The 26177-nt window shown below is 42.8% G+C and overlaps 1 protein-coding gene across 2 annotated transcripts in view; it reads left to right on the top strand.

The window, feature by feature from the left end:
* The first annotated feature begins 268 nt into the window (after positions 1-268).
* LOC124113768 (retinoic acid receptor RXR-like) overlaps positions 269-26177 on the top strand; it is a 50540-nt gene continuing 24631 nt past the window's right edge. Inside the window, exon 1 of one of the 2 annotated variants that reach the window (XM_046474281.2) lies at positions 269-470. In XM_046474281.2, the coding sequence (XP_046330237.1) occupies positions 317-470 (154 nt within the window). In that variant the 5' untranslated portion in view covers positions 269-316. The remainder of the gene's footprint in view (positions 471-26177) is intronic. The other variant, XM_046474283.2, reaches the window with a different exon arrangement.

Here is a 26177-nt window from a genome sequence, read left to right on the forward strand (position 1 = left end):
ATGAAACCGAGCCAAAAAATTGCCTTTTTCAATTCTCCAGCATGCGCAAAACCAGAGAGTGGCGAAACTGACGAAATGGTTTTGGTGCCATTTTCCTTCAATGCTGAATAAATGGCGTATGAGTTTTGTGTCAGTATCCCCCAATAAATCTGCTCGAGTCGTCTCAAAATCCATCGATCTCGCCCAGCTGACAAGCGCAGTCGGCAACGAAAAGCTCCACCAGCGAGGTAGCGAGCGAGAAAGCAAGACGAAAGCGAGGCTGTGCACCGAGTAACCCACCTCGCCCCCCTCCGGTCACAAATGGTATGACTCCTGTATGCTGGGACGACTGTGTACAATATTCTCGTTGGTGTTACACGGCTTAGAATACACAACACTCAAAACGGCTCAAAATTCAAGAATGGTGGCTAACTTCCACCCCCGCCAGACTGAGAGCACGTTGAACGGACTGTACATCCCCAGTATCACCGGTAAGTGTTTGCTGACAACCCTTTGTTTTTCTTTAATGTTTACAAATTGCCGCTGTATTTACTCGTGCATTGAATTTTCTCATGCTTTCGCCTGACCTAATTTGAACAGAGCGAAAAGAGTGTGATTTTATTTGCTACATGCACACTTGACAGTTAGCATTAAACACCTTAAAAATACAAAACATAATTTGATGGGTGTAAATCCCCCAAGCCAATTACAGGACTTTCAGAGGGGTGGCCGCGGGCTGGTTGTCGTGAAGTTTGGGCTGTCAGATGTGATAAGTTTACTAATTGGCATGTTTAATTAATCACGCTGATGTTCTGTCTTCCAGTTTCTGTAATGGCCAGTTGTTGGAAGTTGGTTAGTGTTTGTGAATTGTTTTGAAGTATGGAAGGTTTCTGTATTTCTTTTAAGTTTCGCAAAACACTTTTCATTTCCTCCCGACTTAGCGGCGAAAACGTCCGAGCAATGTGACTGACTGCCTTCACGAACTTCTGAGAGGCTCGATATAGTGATTATGCGGAAATGTAAAAGTTGTGTTAAGATTTCCTTCTAATGAGAAATATACCACCAATTTTAAGAACGAGATATCTTAGATGAATTCCGTTTCGACCCATCTAAATAGTTCATTGTCGTAAAACATTAACTCACTACTCGCCCTTTTAGTTAAGAAAATATAGCAAGATGTTGATGTCATTGTTGTCTTAAATACTTGCTATGTAATTGTTATTTGCAAGTGAAAAGATACCCACTTGCATATTGAACTATCTACAAATTGAACTATCGTCAATGGTACAAGTTTGGTATTTGCGACAAGATGTGGCGAGGGAAGTACAGGAGCGTTGGGGGGAGGTGTCAAGTGGGCCGGATGACGGGTGGAGTGCACAGCTCTCTCCTAGACTTGTGTTTCCTCTCGCGGTCGTGTAATATATCTGCCGCTCGCAGGCTCCCTCCCTCCTCCCCCAGCTACAATTGCTCGGTGACGGTGTGGTCGGTCGGCCGGCCTGCCAGGCGGGGGGTGTACCTGATTCCCCTCTCATGTATCCAGTCGCACACCACTGATCGCCAACTTCCCGACACACAACCTACAACTGTCCTTTCATTTACTAAACGTAGTTTTATATTTGAAGTGTTCTCTTCCTGGTTCCTTCAGCAGGACACGGTTCAATCCAGACTTTTCTTGTGAAACATTTTGATTAGGTTACATAGTATATTTGTGTCTACATTTAACTCCGTATGTCACGTATGTTACTGTATGAAACATATGGCATGCACTGCTCCACAATAATCATCTCAATAATAATCAGTTTTAGTATATCGACTGGTAACTGGTTTTTTTTGCCCGGCACTAATATTGACATTCCATAACTGTAGATGTTAATAGACGATGGTGTGATCTTGTATATACTCAGCTGATATAAGCACCAATGATGGTGTTTAAATCTAAGCACATTTAGTTTGGCTTGTTTGGAGACAGTAGATGCCAGTTAATATTATCGTTTTTAGTGCTATTGTTCCACACGATACGTACATGTATTACAGCCTTGGCGTGTGTGCTAACTGTAATGTTTATGACAGATTGTATTCCTGAGGCAAGAGTATTCACTGGCCTATATGAAAGCAGACTAGACCGATACACGCTAGTGGACGCTCTTGCCTCGGGAATAGGACTGCGGTGTGTGTGTGTGTGTGGGGGGGGGGGGGGGGGGGGGGGGTTGGTGGTCATTGACCATACTATGTACATGATCGTTGTAACCGTAGATGTATTTGGGGTGAGACCTGTGCTGTTTGATGCCGCTACAGGTATATAAGGTGTACACAGATTGGCCCGATGGTACACCAGGGTATACCCCGTATTTACAAGTATGTCCGACACTGACGGGCAAGGCTGGGAGCAGCGTGCTGTGTGTGGAGGACCCTGGTGACGGCCGTTACGGTGGCATGTTACGGTGGCATGTTACGGTGTACTATGCAAGAGTCGCACCAGTGTTACGTATACCGGCCGATGACGGGTGTACAGAAGGTCACTGGCCCCGCTTTGATTATGTGAACGTTTGAGTGATTAGCTACATTCTGATAGGATCAATGTGTAATGTCGTCAGTGTTGATTGATAACTTTGTCATACACTGGTGTATTTAATGGATGGCCAACACGCAATAATGGCTGTTCATGAAGGTGTTCAGGGCAGGTCGACCAAGACCGTTGGTACTGGGTTCAGCACTGCCCTAATAACACGTGATACATATAGCACACAACACGCGACTAACACATGATACATATAGCACACAACACGCGACTAACACATGATTACATATAGCACACAACACGCTACTAACACATGAAAAATATAGAACACAACACGCGACTAACACATGATACATATAGCACACAACACGCGACTAACACATGATACATATAGCACACAACACGCGACTAACACATGATACATATAGAACACAACACGCGACTAACACATGATACATATAGCACACAACACGCGACTAACACTTGATACATATAGAACACAACACGCTACTAACACATGATACATATAGAACACAACACGCGACTAACACATGATACATATAGCACACAACACGCGACTAACACATGATACATATAGCACACAACACGCTACTAACACATGATACATATAGCACACAACACGCGACTAACACATGATACATATAGCACACAACACGCTACTAACACATGATACATATAGCACACAACACGCTACTAACACATGCTGCATATTCCACACAAGCTACTACCAAATGATACATATACCCGCAACAAGCTACATATGATACATATACCACATTTTGTAATTGCTATAGGTCGTCGGAGAGGACAGTCACATTTACATTTGTAATTGTTATAGGTCGTCGGAGAGGACACTCACGTTTACATTTTGTAATTGTTATAGGTCGTCGGGGAGGACAGTCACGTTTACATTTTGTAATTGTTATAGGTCGTCGGGGAGGACAGTCACGTTTACATTTTGAAGTTGCTATAGGTCGTCGGGGAGGACAGTCACGTTTACATTTTGTAATTGTTATAGGTCGTCTAAGGGGACACTCACGATTACATTTTGTAATTGTTATAGGTCGTCTGAGAGGACACTCACGTTTACATTTTGTCATTGTTATAGGTCGTCTGAGAGGATACTCACGTTTACATTTTGTAATTAAACGCCTGCGTGGTCTTGTGGTAGAGTGTCCGTCCGGAGAACGGAAGATCCGGGGTTCGATCCCCGGCCGCGTCATACCAAAAGACATTAAAAGATGGTACTTGTTGTTACCCTGTCTGACGCTCGGCAATCAGGGGCTAAAACAAGGACTGGTCGGCTCGGAGTCAGTATACTGTGTCTGTGTGGGGTATTCATGTTAAACTGTGTCATGGTATCTCAGTGAGCTAGCACTTTAAATCGGAATCAGTCCGGACAAGTACAAGCATCCACATAGACTAACATTTAGTCTCTGAAATCTTATATTACACAATATCCTTCTTGACTCTAAAAATAAAAACAATTCTCTATGCTGATTGTGGAATAGAGCTAGCTTGAGATGGCTAGACTTGCTTTTGTATGCATTTCTAGATTATTATTTTTTCATAAAATAAATATATTCCACGGTCATGGTGCAGGACTAGCATCCACACACAAACACATTTGCATGCACGTCGCTATATAAGTGCATTAATCTTGGACGCGACGTTAAACCCCATTTCACCTCACCTCACCTCACCTCGTCGGAGAGGACTGTCACATTTACATTTTGAAGTTGCTATAGGTCGTCTGAGAGGACAGTCACATTTACATTTTGTAATTGTTATAGGTCGTCGGAGAGGACAGTTACATTTACATTTGTAATTGTTATAGGTCGTCGGAGAGGACAGTCACATTTACATTTGTAATTGTTATAGGTCGTCGGAGAGGACAGTTACATTTACATTTGTAATTGTTATAGGTCGTCGGAGAGGACAGTCACATTTACATTTGTAATTGTTATAGGTCGTCGGAGAGGACAGTCACATTTACATTTTGTCATTATTTAAAGTCGACCGCGAAGACAATTTTGTGCGAGTGCATGACAACGTACACTACACTATGTGATCCTGCTGTTGCCCGTGACCTACCCGCCAGCGGAATAATGCCGTATTAAAGAAGCACAACAAGCTATTGCACACAATTCCATCCAATCAAAGTCATGTATGTTATGTATTTCTCCACAAAGTAGCACTTTCACAATTGTGAACCGTTTTGCGTGGATATGGGGGCAGATGATATCATATGGTTGGGCAATTAAGATCGCCCGTCATACTTCACTGATCACGAATTGAATTGCGCCGTGTTGCGACTAGGCCTTGCACGCTATCTAACTGATTGTTGTTCAACAAAGATTGTTGTCTTGAAATCGGCGCCATCGTTTTCCAAGGGGAATTATTAAATAAATAGTCTTCAGTTGCACGCACGCTTGCAGGCGTGGCCACAGTGTTATATCATCACTGGTGTAATCACAGACTAGTTTCATAATTCATAGACATGTTGTCATGACTCGCTCACAAGTGCAGTGTTGTCTCAGCAACCTTGAGGAAGTACCGTCTCGGTCTGTGCGGTGCAGTCACTGTTCCTTCAGTCACTGGGATACATGCAACAAACAACCAACACCCCCCTCCCCCATGTGCCCCATGCACAACGCAACCCCAAACCTAACGGTATGCCCTGCCGCCATCCTATCCAGGCTTCATGGCCATGCATGTTGATCTGTTCATTCCCTGGCTCCTGCATGTGAGAAACGCTATGCTTGTTGGAATAAATATAAGGAAAACGTTTTAAACGTGTCTTTGTAATTAATTTCTATACTGCTCATGTGATTAAAGGTTAAGAAATACGCACTGAAACAAGTGCTGCACTGGCAAGTGTATTAGTGTCTTTCAGGGACTATTTCTTTCGGTGATTGCCAATATTTCCCTGTTCCTTGTATCTGAGAGAAGCAAATGATCTTTTTAACAAATCAGGTAATGTGAAATTAAAGGGAATTGTTTTCAGTATTTCCATATTATCTTTACAAAATAAAATTCCGTTTTTATATGAAGTAATTCTTTTAATCGAAATCACGTCTTTCATCACCGAACACAATCATGACTTGTCATCGCAACAAGATTTGCGTGTTATATTGGGGTACTCTATAGTGAGGGAAACTGTACACATACAGAACAAATGTAGAGAGAGAAATAGTTTATTTAAGTGTCACGTTATATAAACTGTGTTTATACCTAGAATGGACATATATTTAAAAGTAACGTCCAACCTAAAGGCCTCTGAGACACCGTAAGACTATAAATACATATACATCACACACAAAAATAATACTTTTCGTATACTTTAAAAAACTATATTATTCGCGGTAATATCCATAGTTAATTCATGAATTAAATAATTATTTTCGTTTATACATTTTGTAATGTGTCCAAAGACTCGACAATGTCCTGACAGTTTGTCAAAATCAGTCCGATTTGTAAATGTAGGATTTAATAACATACACTATTTAAAAGTGCGTGTCCTAAATCTTCATAAAATGGACATATTAAAAAATGTAATTCATCTTCAATAATTCTATTATTAGACTATTGAAAACATTGTGAACAAATTCTATCTAGAAGATGGGTTTTTGGTTTGTTAAATTGCCCAGTCTTTATGGCATGGGGTAACGATCCCTACATCTGAACAAAGTGGTTCTTATAGTTTGCATTTAAAACATACGATTCAACAACATTTGTGTTTTAAATTGCCTGTAAGTTCTTAGCTTATTGCCATTTACTGTATTTCGGTCATCCCGCGTATTTTCTGATCCAATATTCATTATCACCTTTGTAAGAATATCCTTGATATTTTCAATTTATTATTTCTTGTTTGGGGAAGGATTAAAATATCATAAGGTTATTATTACAGACAATTTTTATCGATAAGACAATTTAGAGTTGGAGTTTAATCCTTGTTTTCCTTGTCTGCAAAGAGCCGCCGCTTTATAACATGCTCTGTAAATCTGAATGTTTTGCTACCATCGACCATGGCACTGGGACCACCGAGAGAGAGCCTTTGATAACTGTAGACTATTGAGTTGAGACAGATACGAAGTATTCGAAAACAAGACAAGATAAATAATGTTACTGACGTTCAGGGGTTGTTTATTATAGTTTTACTTTTCCGAAAAGGAATGAAATTAATAAAGAAAGATGATTTCTTGGAGAGGACAAAACTGTCAGGTTTATGCCCAGCCCACTAAGCCCCAAGGTGTCCACTTGAGTTTGTGGCCTCGTCCGGTGTAAATTAAGTTTCCAGTCAATTGTCCATGACAGTAAAATTACGAAAAAACGTTTTAAATGGAAATGGGCAAAAATCAAATCGGGAAAGATCTTGAATGATCGACTTCTAAGAAACCATAAGGTGTAGGGACAGTTAAAGTATCAATTGTGATTTACATTTATTCAGGCCATTCAGAAATAAAGATATAATTTATATATACTTTGAAACCACAAGGCCTATAGAGTGACTTGTTCATTGCTTTGAACTAATAGAATTTTAAATATATATTTTTTTCTTCAACTGCGGAAATGTTTTAGCAGTTTAGGGTTTGAGGGAGCTGATAATTTGATAGGATATGTTGCCCTTCAGTGGGGTATAGAATTAATCATTGCATTTGGATTTTAAAACCAGCGTTTCTTTTCTTACATTCAGCGATCGAGCTGAAACTTTGCGTTGATCCTGTTGATCATAAATGTCTTTTAAGCACCATCATCTGCACTCATCTGTGGTCATTGTTGACGATGTTGTGGAAATACAACATCGTTACTAAATGCGGTGATATGTTTCACCATATTTAACAATATATTGCAGCAGGTACGCAGGTCCTGCATCACAAATATAGTAATGCCATTTAATGCCTTTAATACAAATATTCAACAGCAACAAGTGCTTTTCATTCTTCATTTTTTAGGACAGTTTGCAACATTTTCACTAGTTTTTCTTGAGGCTACACACAGTTTACGTTATGGGACTGATAGTAGTCATTGACCTATTTCTGCTTTTCCATCGTTTCTACTATCTCATGTAGCACCGTGCCCGTCCTTTAAAGCGATTAAACCGGCCTGTGGTTTCGGCGTCACTGTTTTCGTGGTGTCACGCATCGACATGACCTTGTTGGGGTCAACTCTGAAGCAAGCTAGTTGAGCCACCACCAGGAAGCCAGCATAACAAGGACGTGTTTGGCCAGTGTGCACTGGATTACCCCTGAGTCTATGTGGACGACTGTATGTCCACCGCGACTTATGCGACATAATGGAATTCAATTTTATCTCTACTGGTTGTAAAACGATTGGTTTCCAAACGATATTCCTGCTGGGGACAATAAGAGTGAGTGTTTATTTCTCTGGCTTCCAGCTGAACGTGTTTACATCCTAGCCTGTAACGGAGTCCTGGTGACACAAGTGTGTTTACATCCTAGCCTGTAACGGAGTCCTGGTGACACAAGTGTGTTTACATCCTAGCCTGTAACGGAGTCCTGGTGACACAAGTGTGTTAACATCCTAGCCTGTAACGGAGTGCTGGTGACACAAGTGTGTTAACATCCTAGCCTGTAACGGAGTGCTGGTGACACAAGTGTGTTAACATCCTAGCCTGTAACGGAGTCCTGGTGACACAAGTGTGTTAACATCCTAGCCTGTAACGGAGTGCTGGTGACACAAGTGACACCGGAACACATTTCTTGAACAATCTTTGTAAAGGTATCAACTGTCATATACCAAGATCCAGCTGTTAGGAAGACAATATATGTTTGCAATAAATGCACCACGAAAAACTGTTAATGCTGGTTTATTTATCAACTGTCGCCAGTTGTCAGGCAATGTTTAGTCAGAAAGGTTCTAATGCTTATCTCATTAACATGCAGAGAGGGTGTGCGTTGATTCCACTATCTGGCTCCTAATATATTTATGTGAGGCATCATCCGGGGATTACAGCGATGACCACAGTTTGTGTATAAGGGTGGCACGTAACAAGGCTGGTGTGCGATCGGCTCAGTCAGTGCTCATGGACGTACTCAGATGTGGCCATATTTAGTCTTAACATCAATATGGGATGTACACAGACAGATATTCAGTCGACCTCTTGTGGGTTAAAAATTGATGGTCACCACTGCAATACTTGATCCTTTTGATAAACGTATTGGTTTTGATCGATTATTGATCTAGCGACTGGTGATTTGTTATCAAGACATCATAGATCCACAGGGGAAGCGATGTACTTGATTGCGACAGGTGTGATTGACACCTTTAGTTATGGAATACAGTATGCTTACGTCACATTGTCGGGTAGGTGCAGCCAGCGGAGCTGGTCAGAATGGGGTATATGATCGTCGTGCAAATACAAGTCGGCTTTGGTCATTGTATTGTCTCCTCTTTACTTCTTCATACGGTGACATTATTCACATGGACAGGCTACACGGACACGCAATCCCCACATGTGACATGGACAGGCTACACGGACACGCAATCCCCACATGTGACATGGACAGGCTACACGGACACGCAATCCCCACATGTGACATGGACAGGCTACACGTACACGCAATCCCAACATGTGACATGGACAGGCTACACGTACACGCAATCCCAACATGTGACATGGACAGGCTACACGTTCACGCAATCCCCACATGTCACATGGACAAGCTACACGTTCACGCAATCCCCACATGTGACATGGACAGGCTACACGTTCACGCAATCCCCACATGTGACATGGACAGGCTACACGTTCACGCAATCCCCACATGTGACATGGACAGGCTACACGGACACGCAATCCCCACATGTGACATGGACAGGCTACACGTACACGCAATCCCAACATGTGACATGGACAGGCTACACGTTCACGCAATCCCCACATGTCACATGGACAAGCTACACGTTCACGCAATCCCCACATGTGACATGGACAGGCTACACGTTCACGCAATCCCCACATGTGACATGGACAGGCTACACGTTCACGCAATCCCCACATGTGACATGGACAGGCTACACGTTCACGCAATCCCCACATGTGACATGGACAGGCTACACGTACATGCAATCCCCACATGTGACATGGACAAGCTACACGTACACGCAATCCCAACATGTGACATGGACAGGCTACACGTACACGCAATCCCAACATGTGACATGGACAAGCTACACGTACACGCAATCCCCACATGTGACATGGACAAGCTACACGTACACGCAATCCCAACATGTGACATGGACAGGCTACACGGACACGCAATCCCCACATGTGACATGGACAAGCTACACGTACATGCAATCCCCACATGTGACATGGACAAGCTACACGGACACGCAATCCCCACATGTGACATGGACAAGCTACACGGACACGCAATCCCAACATGTGACATGGACAAGCTACACGGACACGCAATCCCCACATGTGACATGGACAAGCTACACGTACATGCAATCCCCACATGTGACATGGACAAGCTACACGGACACGCAATCCCCACATGTGACATGGACAAGCTACACGGACACGCAATCCCAACATGTGACATGGACAAGCTACACGGACACGCAATCCCCACATGTGACATGGACAAGCTACACGGACACGCAATCCCCACATGTGACATGGACAGGCTACACGGACACGCAATCCCCACATGTCACATGAACAAGCTACACTACACGTTCACGCAATCCCCACATGTGACATGGACAAGCTACACGGACACGCAATCCCAACATGTGACATGGACAAGCTACACGGACACGCAATCCCCACATGTCACATGGACAAGCTACACGGACACGCAATCCCAACATGTGACATGGACAAGCTACACGGACACGCAATCCCAACAGGTGACATGGACAAGCTACACGGACACGCAATCCCAACATGTGACATGGACAAGCTACACGTTCACGCAATCCCAACATGTGACATGGACAAGCTACACGGACACGCAATCCCAACATGTGACATGGACAAGCTACACGGACACGCAATCCCAACAGGTGACATGGACAAGCTACACGGACACGCAATCCCAACATGTGACATGGACAGGCTACACGGACACGCAATCCCAACATGTGACATGGACAAGCTACACGGACACGCAATCCCAACATGTGACATGGACAAGCTACATGTTCACGCAATCCCAACATGTGACATGGACAAGCTACACGGACACGCAATCCCAACATGTGACATGGACAAGCTACACGGACACGCAATCCCAACAGGTGACATGGACAAGCTACACGGACACGCAATCCCAACATGTGACATGGACAGGCTACACGGACACGCAATCCCAACATGTGACATGGACAGGCTACACGGACACGCAATCCCAACATGTGACATGGACAGGCTACACGGACACGCAATCCCCACATGTGACATGGACAAGCTACACGGACACGCAATCCCAACATGTGACATGGACAAGCTACACGGACACGCAATCCCCACATGTGACATGGACAAGCTACACGGACACGCAATCCCAACAGGTGACATGGACAAGCTACACGGACACGCAATCCCCACATGTGACATGGACAAGCTACACTACACGTTCACGCAATCCCCACATGTGACATGGACAAGCTACACATACACGCAATCCCAACATGTGACATGGACAAGCTACACGTACACGCAATCCCCACATGTCACATGGACAAGCTACAGGTACACGCAATCCCCACATGTCACATGGACAAGCTACACGTACACGCAATCCCAACATGTGACATGGACAAGCTACAGGTACACGCAATCCCCACATGTCACATGGACAAGCTACACGTACATGCAATCCCCACATGTGACATGGACAAGCTACACGTACACGCAATCCCCACATGTGACATGGACAAGCTACACGTACATGCAATCCCCACATGTCACATGGACAAGCTACACGTACACGCAATCCCCACATGTGACATGGACAAGCTACACGTACACGCAATCCCCACATGTGACATGGACAAGCTACAGGTACACGCAATCCCCACATGTCACATGGACAAGCTACACGTACACGCAATCCCCACATGTGACATGGACAAGCTACACGTGCATGCAATCCCCACATGTGACATGGACAAGCTACACGTACATGCAATCCCCACATGTCACATGGACAAGCTACACGTACACGCAATCCCCACATGTCACATGGACAAGCTACACGTACACGCAATCCCCACATGTCACATGGACAAGCTACACGTACATGCAATCCCCACATGTGACATGGACAAGCTACACGTACACGCAATCCCCACATGTGACATGGACAAGCTACACGTACACGCAATCCCCACATGTGACATGGACAAGCTACAGGTACACGCAATCCCCACATGTCACATGGACAAACTACACGTACACGCAATCCCCACATGTGACATGGACAACCTACACGTACACGCAATCCCAACATGTCACATGGACAACCTACACGTACACGCAATCCCCACATGTGACATGGACAAGCTACAGGTACACGCAATCCCCACATGTGACATGGACAAGCTACACGTACACGCAATCCCCACATGTGACATGGACAAGCTACACGTACACGCAATCCCCACATGTGACATGGACAAGCTACACGTACACGCAATCCCCACATGTGACATGGACAAGCTACACGTACACGCAATCCCCACATGTGACATGGACAAGCTACACGTACACGCAATCCCCACATGTGACATGGACAAGCTACAGGTACACGCAATCCCCACATGTCACATGGACAAGCTACACGTATATGCAATCCCCACATGTGACATGGACAAGCTACACGTACACGCAATCCCCACATGTCACATGGACAAGCTACACGTACATGCAATCCCCACATGTGACATGGACAAGCTACACGTACACGCAATCCCCACATGTGACATGGACAAGCTACACGTACACGCAATCCCCACATGTCACATGAACAAGCTACAGGTACACGCAATCCCCCACAGGAAGATACGCGTATGTCGCGAACACGCACGCACGCACGCACGCACGCACGCACGCACGCACATATACAGATACACGAGCGGCCAGGAATCACAGTCTGGCTTAAAACGCTACTGTGCTAATTCAGCCGCCTACCACAGTGTCGTACAGACTTCAGAGATTTATTTAGATACCTATTTGCAATCTCCTAATCACTTGGCTGTTTGTGTGGTTTCCATTTCCACAGATGCGTGTTGACATATCGAGGCCATATTCGCACGAGTCGAGCCAAAATAACTATGATGATTAAGAGGTATTCACGGCCATTTCCTTAGACCGTGCTGCGCGGGCTGTGCTTCCTGGAAATACATTTCTATCTAACGGAATATGTTTGTGAAATGGACACAAAAGTGTGCACTCATATGACGTATCTACGGTGGCCCAGACTGGAGGAGCGGGAGCCTGATTGTGTTTCCTCCATAAATAAAGCTCCAATACCGACAAATCTGTTGTCATTTAGCCTTGAATGTCTTTCATTTGGCTGCATAGTAAATTCTCATGTATGTTTTGTTCGAATTCTCTTCTTGAAAATATTACGAATAACAAAACGCCTTTTTTCAAGGCTAGATATACTTAGAATTGCTATCTATATATAACCTAGTGGATAATAACTTGTATTCAAACGTGGATTTACTGTCCAATGTTGGGAGCAGGGCTTGTGACGTGTAACATGCTAGACATAGTCGCCGAGATACTGTTGTCAACTCGCGGACGTCGGGTACGTCGCTGCCACACTTGAGGACCAGCTGTCACAAGCCTTCATGGTGTAGGGAACACAACTTACGTGCCTTGCAATTCAACTATTGTTTGACAGCATTTAGTCAACACCTGTCAGTCCCCAAGTCGTGTATTATGTTTCGTCTTTGTCAATGGATACTTATTTAGACATTTAGGCTGCCTACATGAACGAATTTATAGAGGGCATACGGTACACATTGCTAGCTTGAACGTCAACATATCGTCACCACCTATACACAATACATTCACACGTGCATCAACATGTACGTCACCTGCATAATTCTAGGTTCAAGTTAAAGCTATTCATGTCAAAGATTGCACAGTTTGTTATGACTGGTGGATTGCGGAGCAACATTACTTTCGGTCAGAGATACCCCAGCATTTCTCCACCACAGGGGTGTATGCTTGTCATTAGGGTGCAGGAAGTTTCAATATCAGCCTAACAGTAACGCCTATTGATCTTGACTCGGGTCATTTGTTGAGAGTGTCACTCACAGCGGGCACTATGATGGTTTTAGCTGCGGAATCTCCGCCCGCCACCCCCTACACTGTCTTCCGCCTCTCTTATCGACTGGTTTGATGCGTCCTGGGACGACCCACGTAACAAGAAGTGCCGCTCTGGACTGGTCCACCACTATGGAACTAATTGTGTGCCATCTGACTTTTCATTTTAACGCAGTGCATGTTCCTACAGGCACAGCGATACCACGGTGTTGTTGTTCTTGTATCCGGTCGTCGTCGTCGTCCTTGCTAATTATTTAGTTTTTAAACGCATTACATAGAAGGGTCGTTGCCATTTTTCGATAATGTTTGTTTCACAATATTGGTATGATGAGAGTCTCTGTGATATTTCATCTGATCTGTGGTTTGCCTGAATTATGAATACTGATCTTTCCTTTCATTTCCAGTTCTGGTTTACAGTCGTTATCGTTGTTGTCAATACAACATGTCATATCCTATGTAGTCAGTCGCAAGGAGACGCCCTCACTGTTAGAGCCAAATGTAGCGATCTTTGTCCATCATGCTAGAAGCCACAAATAGGTATATTTTCATTTACACAATTAGGACAACAACAAAAATGGTTGTAAAAGATCAGTCGTAAACTAAAACATATTTTGAAGCAGGATTCTTTACTATGTTGTCGGAAAATGACATAAAATCTATCAATATAGATTTTTAAAATGTATACATATATACGATGTTAAACGAAATTTAACATTTTTTCGAAAATAAAATAAAACTAAATGTGTTACATTTTGATTGGTCCGTAAACGCACATCAAGTAAGCTGCGAAAGCGCAAACACGATGCAGATTTCTCAAGTGTGTTTTTCCGGTTCATAACTTTTAATAATTCTAAATATAAATGATTATTTAATAGATTTGTATAACAGTATTGTGATTATTGGAGTACAAGCAGGGAATATATTATGTAAAAACAAACAATTGACTAACGATTTCCTTTCATTACCTATAGGTGCGTCATGATACATTGACCACGTCAGTACTATTCAATGTATCCGAGTTGTGTTATGTGAATATGCATATGTGGCCGAATAGTAGGTACCTAGGTCACATTGCTACCATTTCTTTCGTTGTATGTTATGAATTCGTAATTGAAAGATGAACGAAAATGTATTTGTACAGAGTTGAATTGTTACGATGTGTGCGGGCCGATCTGGGTTATGGTGGTCACTAGTTAAATACCAACTATCAAAGTAAAATCTACTTTTGAATTTGATGAATCGGCAAAGGATGACACAATAATGCTATCCATTGCATAAATATACTGTTTCGTTCAAGCTTAAACTAAATGACAACAGTGGTGGGCGGCGGCATCTTGGCATGGACGCCTTCTCCAGAAGGTACAGCTATCTATTGACACATTCCAATTGACTAGAAACCATAGCAGGGAAGGGTGGTCTTGGGCAGTGTGCTCTTCCTGCTTATATAAACGTTGTTTCACGAAGGGGTACGACTTTTGGTAAGCTTAGAAATCTTTACTGTGTTGCAATGTAAAATTAAGAAATATTTAGATCAGCCTTTAAAGTTTTGTTGAGTCACCTCGATTTGTTAACAACGAGCGTCTTTCGAGGGACCCGCCTGTACAGAACAATAAGACTATAGAGTAATTCCTACTATCGCATACTAGAGCAGTATATTTGCAATGGTTGTGGCACTAAGATTGCTTTGTGCATGTGGGTTTAAAGTACTGGCGGACCAATCAGATTGCAGGATTCTAAATGGTAGAATTGCCCGACCTCCTATGAAACTTTAAAATGTGCGTGCTTGCATTGTTGTGTTGCTAAACTGTCGCCTGACACCTCCAACGCTGCTGATGTGTTACTGTTCTATTTCAGTCTATACTGGAGACTCTTCGACGTTACGATATTCTTTATTTACACTACCCCTTGTTGTGTACATTTTATTGGCTCTCCTATGCATCATGTCATGCCAACTTTAAAAGACTTTCATTTGTTCACGTCATCTTCATTGGGCATCAGTATTTGTAGTCTGTAGGTCGGTTTGATCCTTCATATCAGACTGCGTTACAGCTTCGTCGTGGTGTCTGGCTGGTGTTCAGACGCCGTGTTGTTCCTGCACAGATTGCCATAGTGTGTGGAGTACCATGGTGTTGTGGTGGCCATCTGATTCACCCACCCTCCTCCATTACGTCAACATGCCCAACATCAATTTTGATTTTGAACCATCTGCTCGCGTAGGGGCGGTGTTACACAGACCAACAGGCTTGTTACAATCTCGGGAGGCGCTGCAGTCAAGGTGTGGGGGACGGGGCACGGGGCACCAGGCCGCCTGTGTCGCGATCTAGGCTGCACGTGGCTCTGTGAGGGAAACTCCACTGTGTTGATGGTCTGACAAACGTCACTGTAAGCTTTATAAACACAGCATCAATACTTTGGTGGCCCAATTCCCCCAATCCCTCCTCGTAATGGAACAATTTCATTAAGATGTAGCTCTATTACTGTTCACAATTGTTTTGTTAAATCAATATATCGATGCCAGATTTCACAAAACTCATTTGTGGTACCATAACGTGAGATATAAATACATTATACTAAAATTGGATACATTGATAATGTTCTGATTAACTTATAAAATAGTGAAGGTTTAACAGAAAACCACCATGAAATCGTGACATTGTCTTTAGCTTTGCTCCTTGCATGCGAAATGCCATAAATATCCGCTACCAATGTCGGGGTTAAAGTAGCATGTCTCCAGGAGGGTGATGTTTTGTAGTAAGATAGATGGGACTGGTGGGGTTTTTGTGGTAAGATAGATGGGACTGGTGGGGGTTTTGTGGTAAAATAGATGGGACTGGTGGGTTTTTTGTGGTAAAATAGATGGGACTGGTGGGGGTTTTGTGGTAAGATAGATTGGGCTTGTGATGTTTTGTGGCAATATAGATAGGGCTGATGATGTTTTGTGATAAGGTAGCTGGGACTGGTGATGTTTTGTGGTAAGATAGATAGGACTGGTGATGTTTTGTGGTAAGATAGATAGGACTGGTGGGTTTTTTGTGGTAAGATAGATTTGACTGGTTATGTTTTGTGGTAAGATAGATAGGACTGGTGATGTTTTGTGGTAAGGTAGATATGACTGGTGATGTTTTGTGGTAAGATGGATTGGGCTGGTTATGTTTTGTGGTAAGCTAAATTGGACTGGTGATATTTTGTGGTAAGGTAGATAGAACTGGTGGGGGTTTAGTGGTAAGATAGATAGGGCTGGTGATGTTTTGTGGTAAGATAGATAGGTTTGGTGATGTTTTGTGGTAAGATAGATAGGGTTCGTGATGTTTTGTGGTAAGATAGATAGGACTGGTGATGTTTTGTGGTAAGATGGATTGGGCTGGTTATGTTTTGTGGTAAGCTAAATTGGACTGGTGATATTTTGTGGTAAGGTAGATAGAACTGGTGGGGGTTTAGTGGCAAGCTAGATAGGGTTGGTGATGTTTTGCGGTAAGACAGATAGGTTTGGTGATGTTTTGTGGTACCATAGATAGGGTTGGTGATGTTTTGTGGTAAGATAGATAGGACTGGTGGGGGTTTTGTGGTAAGATAAGTTGAGCTGGTGATGTTTTCTGGTAAGACAGATGGGACTGGTGATGTTTTCTGGTAAGACAGATAGGACTGGCGATGTTTTTGGGTAAGATAGATAGGACTGGTGATGTTTTGTGGTAAGATAGATAGGACTGGTGTGGGTTTTGTGGTAAGCTAGATAGGGTCAGTGATGTTTTGTGGTAAGCTAGATAGGGTCAGTGATGTTTTGTGGTACGATAGATAGGACTGGTGATGTTTTGTGGTACGATAGATAGGGTCGGTGATGTTTTGTGGTAAGATAGATAGGCCTGGTGTGGTTTTTGTGGTACGATAGATAGGGTTGGTGATGTTTTGTGGTAAGATAGATAGGACTGGTTGGGGTTTTGTGGTAAGATAGATAGGGCTGGTTATGTTTTGTGGTAAGCTAGATAGGGGGAGTGATGTTTTGTGGTTAGATAGATAGGGCTGGTGATGTTTTGTGGAAAGATAGATAGGGCTGGTTATGTTTTATGGTAAGCTAGATAGAGTCAGTGATGTTTGTGGTAAGATAGATAAGACTGGTGATGTTTTGTGGAAAGCTAGATAAGGTTGGGGATGTTTTTTGGTAAGATAGATGGGACTGGTGATGTTTTTTGGTAAGATAGATAGGGCTGGTGATGTTTTGTGGAAAGCTAGATAAGGTTGGTGATGTTTTGAGGTAAGAAAGATAGGGCTGGTGATGTTTTGTGGTAAGCTAGATAGGGTTGGTGATGTTTGGTGGTAAGCTAGATAAGGTCAGTGATGTTTTGTGGTAAGATAGATAAGACTGGTGATGTTTTGTGGTAAGCTAGATAGGGTCAGTGATGTTCTGTGGTAAGTTAAAATTAGATAGGGTCAGTGATGTTTTGTGGTAAGCTAGATAAGGTTGGTGATGTTTTGTGGTAAGAAAGATCAGGTTGATGATGTTTTGTGGTAAGATAGATAAGGTTGGTATTGTTTTGTGGTAAGCTAGATAAGGTTGGGGATGTTTTGTTGTAAGCTACATTAGGTTGGTGATGTTTTATGGTAAGATAGATAAGGTTGGTGATGTTTTGTGGTAAGCTAGATAGGGTCAGTGATGTTTTGTGGTAAGCTAGATAAGGTTGGTGATGTTTTGTGGTAAGGTTCGTGATGTTTTGTGGCAAGATAGATAGGGTTAGTGATATTTTGTGGTACGACAGATAGGGTTGGTGATGTTTTGTGGTAAGCTAGATAGGGTCAGTGATGTTTTGCGGTAAGCTAGATAAGGTTGGTGATGTTTTGTGGTGGGATAGATAAGGTTGGTGATGTTTTGTGGTAAGATAGATAAGGTTGGTGATGTTTTTTGGTAAGCTAGATAAGGTTGGTGATGTTTTGAGGTAAGATAGATAAGGTTGGGGATGTTTTGTGGTAAGCTAGATAGAGTCAGTGATGTTTTGTGGTAAGCTAGATAAGGTTGGTGATGTTTTGTGGTAAGGTTCGTGATGTTTTGTGGCAAGATAGATAGGGTTAGTGATATTTTGTGGTACGACAGATAGGGTTGGTGATGTTTTGTGGTAAGACAGATAGGGTTGGTGATGTTTTGTGGTAAGATAGATAGGGTTGGTGATGTTTTGTGGTAAGATAGATAGGGTTGGTGATATTTTGTGGTAAGACAGATAGGGTTGGTGATATTTTGTGGTAAGACAGATAGGGTTGGTGATGTTTTGTGGTAAGACAGATAGGGTTGGTGATATTTTGTGGTAAGCTAGATAAGGTTGGTGATGTTTTGTGGTAAGACAGATAAGGTTGGTGATGTTTTGTGGTAAGACAGATAAGGTTGGTGATGTTTTGTGGTAAGACAGATAAGGTTGGTGATGTTTTGTGGTAAGACAGATAGGGTTGGTGATGTTTTGTGGTAAGCTAGATAAGGTTGGTGATGTTTTGTGGTAAGACAGATAAGGTTGGTGATGTTTTGTGGTAAGACAGATAGGGTTGGTGATGTTTTGTGGTAAGACAGATAGGGTTGGTGATGTTTTGTGGTAAGATAGATAGGGTTGGTGATATTTTGTGGTAAGATAGATAGGGTTGGTGATGTTTTGTGGTAAGATAGATAGGGTTGGTGATATTTTGTGGTAAGACAGATAGGGTTGGTGATGTTTTGTGGTAAGACAGATAGGGTTGGTGATATTTTGTGGTAAGATAGATAGGGTTGGTGATGTTTTGTGGTAAGACAGATAAGGTTGGTGATGTTTTGTGGTAAGACAGATAAGGTTGGTGATGTTTTGTGGTAAGACAGATAGGGTTGGTGATGTTTTGTGGTAAGACAGATAAGGTTGGTGATGTTTTGTGGTAAGACAGATAAGGTTGGTGATGTTTTGTGGTAAGACAGATAGGGTTGGTGATGTTTTGTGGTAAGACAGATAGGGTTGGTGATGTTTTGTGGTAAGACAGATAGGGTTGGTGATGTTTTGTGGTAAGACAGATAGGGTTGGTGATGTTTTGTGGTAAGACAGATAGGGTTGGTGATGTTTTGTGGTAAGACAGATAGGGTTAGTGATATTTTGTGGTAAGACAGATAGGGTTGGTGATGTTTTGTGGTACGACAGATAGGGTTGGTGATATTTTGTGGTAAGACAGATAGGGTTGGTGATATTTTGTGGTAAGACAGATAGGGTTGGTGATGTTTTGTGGTAAGACAGATAGGGTTGGTGATGTTTTGTGGTAAGACAGATAGGGTTGGTGATGTTTTGTGGTAAGACAGATAGGGTTGGTGATATTTTGTGGTAAGATAGATAGGGTTAGTGATGTTTTGTGGTAAGATAGATAGGGTTGGTGATGTTTTGTGGTAAGACAGATAGGGTTGGTGATGTTTTGTGGTAAGATAGATAGGGTTGGTGATGTTTTGTGGTAAGACAGATAGGGTTGGTGATGTTTTGTGGTAAGACAGATAAGGTTGGTGATGTTTTGTTGTAAGATAGATATGTCTGGTGATGTTTTGTGGTAAGATAGATAGGGTTGGTGATGTTTTGTGTAATTTATCTCGTAACATACAGACATGTATTTGAATGGAGTTTTCGTTCATCTATAACAAAGACAGTCTGACTGCTACATATGCCACATCTCAATGTTGGAACTATGGAATCTAAATCCACGTGTCTGACTTGTCCATTTACCCGGCCCCAAGCAACCAATGAGCCACAGATAACAAAAGAATCTGATTAATAACGGCGACGCCAAACAAGTGATTTAGGCTGAGTAATTCAGCGCACTTGCACACACCGACACTGACAGACTGTCCTCACTGGGAATCACACAAATCTGTAATTCCTTCCATTCCACGTGATTCCATCTTTCCTGGCTTCCTCGTCATTGTTCGACGATTGCTGAAAACAATTAAAGTGATTACAGAGTGAAAAAAAATCGATGATTGAAGTCCCATCAAAGAGTTCATTAGAAAAGTTTAAAATGCCATTTTGTAGCGCTAAGCGCACTTCTGTTCGCCACTGCGAGCTTCGGCCTCATGTCGATCCATTGCTTCATATCAGGCGGAAAAAGCCCATATCGGTCCATTAAATATAACTTTAAAGGATTTACCCGAGATTCAGTGAATATGACCTTTACTTTGAAATACGAATGTTTTCCAAATGATTATGTTAAGAGTACACGTGCATGGCACGCTCTTACCATATGTCCCTCGGAAAACAACCGTTTGATTACTCCCCGCAAATTTGTCACAATTGTTTGGCCACAACAGCACATTATGTTTTATGACGGCTGAATAATCACCCCCTTGAATAAAGATAGTTGACGATATGCAGCACGTGAGGTAGAAGTGCGGCAGGGTGCACGTGTGAACGGTGAGAACACCCTTCCGACCTGGAAGTACGTATTTCACCTACCACTGCCGCCACGCATATATCATGGGGCGGGTGTACGCTGTAACCATCCAGCAGTTATGTCAAAATGAATAAACCCCGTCACTTATGTCATAAAGCAAGTTTTCCTACAGGCAGTGAAACCACACGTCAACTGATGTCGCAAACCTTCAGCATGGCTAGCAAATAATTACACTGAAGAACAATTCTTTTCCAAATATGCCGTTCTTTTGTACTTTCGCCACCCCATCCACGCACGCACACAGAACAAAAACACTGGAAAGGAGATCAAGAAGCTTGGGATATTTCCCTGTAGGTGGTGTGTCCATGGTGCCATCGGGCGAGTCTGCACTGGACTGTAGCTCTAGCCCGCCGCTTCTGGGTGTAGTGAATAAATTAATGATACGGTAAACATATTATTTCTAGTTATACACACCAAAGTATTTAACAAAAGGCCTATTTCGGTCCTGAAATGACACTCCATCATCAGCATACACAGTACCAGAAGCCACGAAACAGCCAGTGATTTCATAAAACCGATGTACACACAATCTTATAGCATTTCTTATCAGTCTTATTTTATGTAGTGATAATTTGGATGAAAATTGACAAAAGGTTGACAAGGATACAAATAGTAAGTTTTACCCAGATGTGTTTTACCTGTGGCGATAATTAAAAAAACCCACATTGTTTTATCATTTCGGAGCAGACCTAATGATTATATCAAAGAAGCAGTGACATTTCTGAGAGTGGATGTCGTCATCAAAGGCACGTTTTGGAAAAAGAGATGTGTTCACCACCCTGGGAGCTATGGTTAGATTTGATGTTGTGGCAATAGGAAAGGCTGCGTATAACAAACCCTCACTCCACCGCTCGAAAGAGTGTGGCTGTAATTGGCTGCATACTTTGTAACAGGCGCCGTTGATTGGCTGGGAAGAAGCTTTTGTATGGTCTATTACGAATGTGTAGTTTGAGCTGGCCTTGTTGGCATGCTTGATCCCCCACCCCTTGTGTCAGGGAGGCGGCAGCTGTCATGGAAAGCTACTCCACTACCGCCACTTTGTCGGCGGCCACTCTGCAATAAGGCGCCTCCTCACCTACAACACTACTGTTATGTAGAACGCGATGCAAACGTATCTAGTGTGTGAGGGTGGAAAATGTGGTGTCTGTGTGAGCTGCAGGTACTCAGTGTCCCCCTGGCTGTACCGAATGACCTGAGCCATTCAAATATGCCATGACCCGCTGTAGCAGATATCTACTACTACTGGAGCTATTCTAGATATTTGGCATATGTTTGGTTAGGCTAGATTTACTGATTACATGCAAATGTAGAGGCAATGGTCGGTTCATCTTGCACGGTTATCTGAGAATTGATGCCTTTATCAGCCATTAATACCTTCTGCTCAGCTCCTTTCCTTCAGATGAGTGTGTGTAGTGAAGTACTTCTCGCGATCAGCCGTGCTATATAGGCCTACTTCAAGGGCCGCGGAACAACTAGCGGGTTGTTATCATAAAATAGATAGCATGACAAGTTTGATAATACGATTATTATTTTTGCTTGTATTATCCGCACTTAAGACCAATGTTTATGTCGTGCATTTAGAGCTGATGTACGAACATTATTACGTTGTGTGAGAATGTCTTGTTGACGCCAATGCTGCATCTCTGTGTACCGCATACCGTTATGTGACGATGTTGCAGGTCCGCGCAGTATGCGCTATGTAACAATGCTGCATATGTCTACGTACTAGAGTCTACGTAACAATGCTGCATATGTCTACATATTACATGCTCTCTAACAATGCTGCATATGTCTACGTACTACAGGCTACGTAACAATGCTGCATATGTCTTCATACTACAGGCTACGTAACAATGCTGCATATGTCTACATACTACAGGCTCTCTAACAATGCTGCATGTCTACGTACTACAGGCTACGTAACAATGCTGCATATGTCTTCATACTACAGGCTACGTAACAATGCTGCATATGTCTACATACTACAGGCTCTCTAACAATGCTGCATATGTCTACGTACTACAGGCTCTCTAATATTGCTGCATATGTCTACATACTACAGGCTACGTAACAATGCTGCATATGTCTTCATACTACAGGCTACGTAACAATGCTGCATATGTCTACGTACTACAGGCTACGTAACAATGCTGCATATGTCTACATATTACAGGCTCTCTAACAATGCTGCATATGTCTACGTACTACAGGCTCTCTAATATTGCTGCATATGTCTACATACTACAGGCTACGTAACAATGCTGCATATGTCTTCATACTACAGGCTACGTAACAATGCTGCATATGTCTACGTACTAGAGACTACGTAACAATGCTGCATATGTCTACATACTACAGGCTACGTAACAATGCTGCATATGTCTTCATACTACAGGCTACGTAACAATGCTGCATATGTCTTCATACTACAGGCTACGTAACAATGCTGCATATGTCTACGTGCTACAGGCTACGTAACAATGCTGCATATGTCTTCATACTACAGGCTACGTAACAATGCTGCATATGTCTTCATACTACAGGCTACGTAACAATGCTGCATATGTCTACATACTACAGGCTACGTAACAATGCTGCATATGTCTACGTACTACAGGCTACGTAACAATGCTGCATATGTCTTCATACTACAGGCTACGTAACAATGCTGCATATGTCTACATACTACAGGCTCTCTAACAATGCTGCATATGTCTACGTACTACAGGCTCTCTAATATTGCTGCATATGTCTACATACTACAGGCTACGTAACAATGATGCATATGTCTACGTACTACAGGCTCTCTAATATTGCTGCATATGTCTACATACTAGAGGCTACGTAACAATGCTGCATATGTCTACATACTACAGGCTCTCTCATATTGCTGCATATGTCTACATACTACAGGCTACGTAACAATGATGCATATGTCTACGTACTACAGGCTACGTAACAATGCTGCATATGTCTACGTACTACAGGCTACGTAACAATGCTGCATATGTCTACATACTACAGGCTACGTAGCAATGCTGCATATGTCTTCATACTACAGGCTACGTAACAATGCTGCATATGTCTACATACTACAGGCTACGTAACAATGCTGCATATGTCTACGTACTACAGGCTACGTAACAATGCTGCATATGTCTTCATACTACAGGCTACGTAACAATGCTGCATATGTCTACATACTACAGGCTCTCTAACAATGCTGCATATGTCTACGTACTACAGGCTCTCTAATATTGCTGCATATGTCTACATACTACAGGCTACGTAACAATGATGCATATGTCTACGTACTACAGGCTCTCTAATATTGCTGCATATGTCTACATACTAGAGGCTACGTAACAATGCTGCATATGTCTACATACTACAGGCTCTCTCATATTGCTGCATATGTCTACATACTACAGGCTACGTAACAATGATGCATATGTCTACGTACTACAGGCTACGTAACAATGCTGCATATGTCTACGTACTACAGGCTACGTAACAATGCTGCATATGTCTACATACTACAGGCTACGTAGCAATGCTGCATATGTCTACGTACTACAGGCTACGTAACAATGCTGCATATGTCTACATACTACAGGCTACGTAGCAATGCTGCATATGTCTACGTACTACAGGCTACGTAACAATGCTGCATATGTCTACATACTACAGGCTACGTAGCAATGCTGCATATGTCTACGTACTAGAGGCTACGTAACAATGCTGCATATGTCTACATACTACAGGCTCTCTAACAATGCTGCATATGTCTACATACTACAGGCTCTCTAATATTGCTGCATATGTCTACGTACTAGAGGCTACGTAACAATGCTGCATATGTCTACGTACTACAGGCTACGTAACAATGCTGCATATGTCTACATACTACAGGCTACGTAGCAATGCTGCATATGTCTACGTACTACAGGCTACGTAACAATGCTGCATATGTCTACATACTACAGGCTACGTAGCAATGCTGCATATGTCTACGTACTACAGGCTACGTAACAATGCTGCATATGTCTACATACTACAGGCTACGTAGCAATGCTGCATATGTCTACGTACTAGAGGCTACGTAACAATGCTGCATATGTCTACATACTACAGGCTACGTAGCAATGCTGCATATGTCTACGTACTACAGGCTACGTAGCAATGCTGCATATGTCTACGTACTACAGGCTACGTAGCAATGCTGCATATGTCTACGTACTAGAGGCTACGTAACAATGCTGCATATGTCTACGTACTAGAGGCTACGTAACAATGCTGCATATGTCTACATACTACAGGCTACGTAACAATGCTGCATATGTCTACGTACTAGAGGCTACGTAGCAATGCTGCATATGTCTACGTACTACAGGCTACGTAGCAATGCTGCATATGTCTACGTACTAGAGGCTACGTAACAATGCTGCATATGTCTACATACTACAGGCTACGTAACAATGCTGCATATGTCTACGTACTAGAGGCTACGTAGCAATGCTGCATATGTCTACATACTACAGGCTACGTAGCAATGCTGCATATGTCTACGTACTACAGGCTCTCTAACAATGCTGCATATGTCTACATACTACAGGCTCTCTAATATTGCTGCATATGTCTACATACTACAGGCTACGTAACAATGCTGCATATGTCTACGTACTAGAGGCTACGTAGCAATGCTGCATATGTCTACATACTACAGGCTACGTAGCAATGCTGCATATGTCTACGTACTACAGGCTCTCTAACAATGCTGCATATGTCTACATACTACAGGCTCTCTAATATTGCTGCATATGTCTACGTACTAGAGGCTACGTAGCAATGCTGCATATGTCTACGTACTACAGGCTCTCTAACAATGCTGCATATGTCTACATACTACAGGCT

This window comes from Haliotis rufescens, unplaced genomic scaffold (genome assembly GCF_023055435.1).
Source record: "Haliotis rufescens isolate VD_foot unplaced genomic scaffold, xgHalRufe1.0.p SCAF_8, whole genome shotgun sequence".
Classification (NCBI taxonomy): Eukaryota; Metazoa; Mollusca; class Gastropoda; order Lepetellida; family Haliotidae; genus Haliotis; species Haliotis rufescens.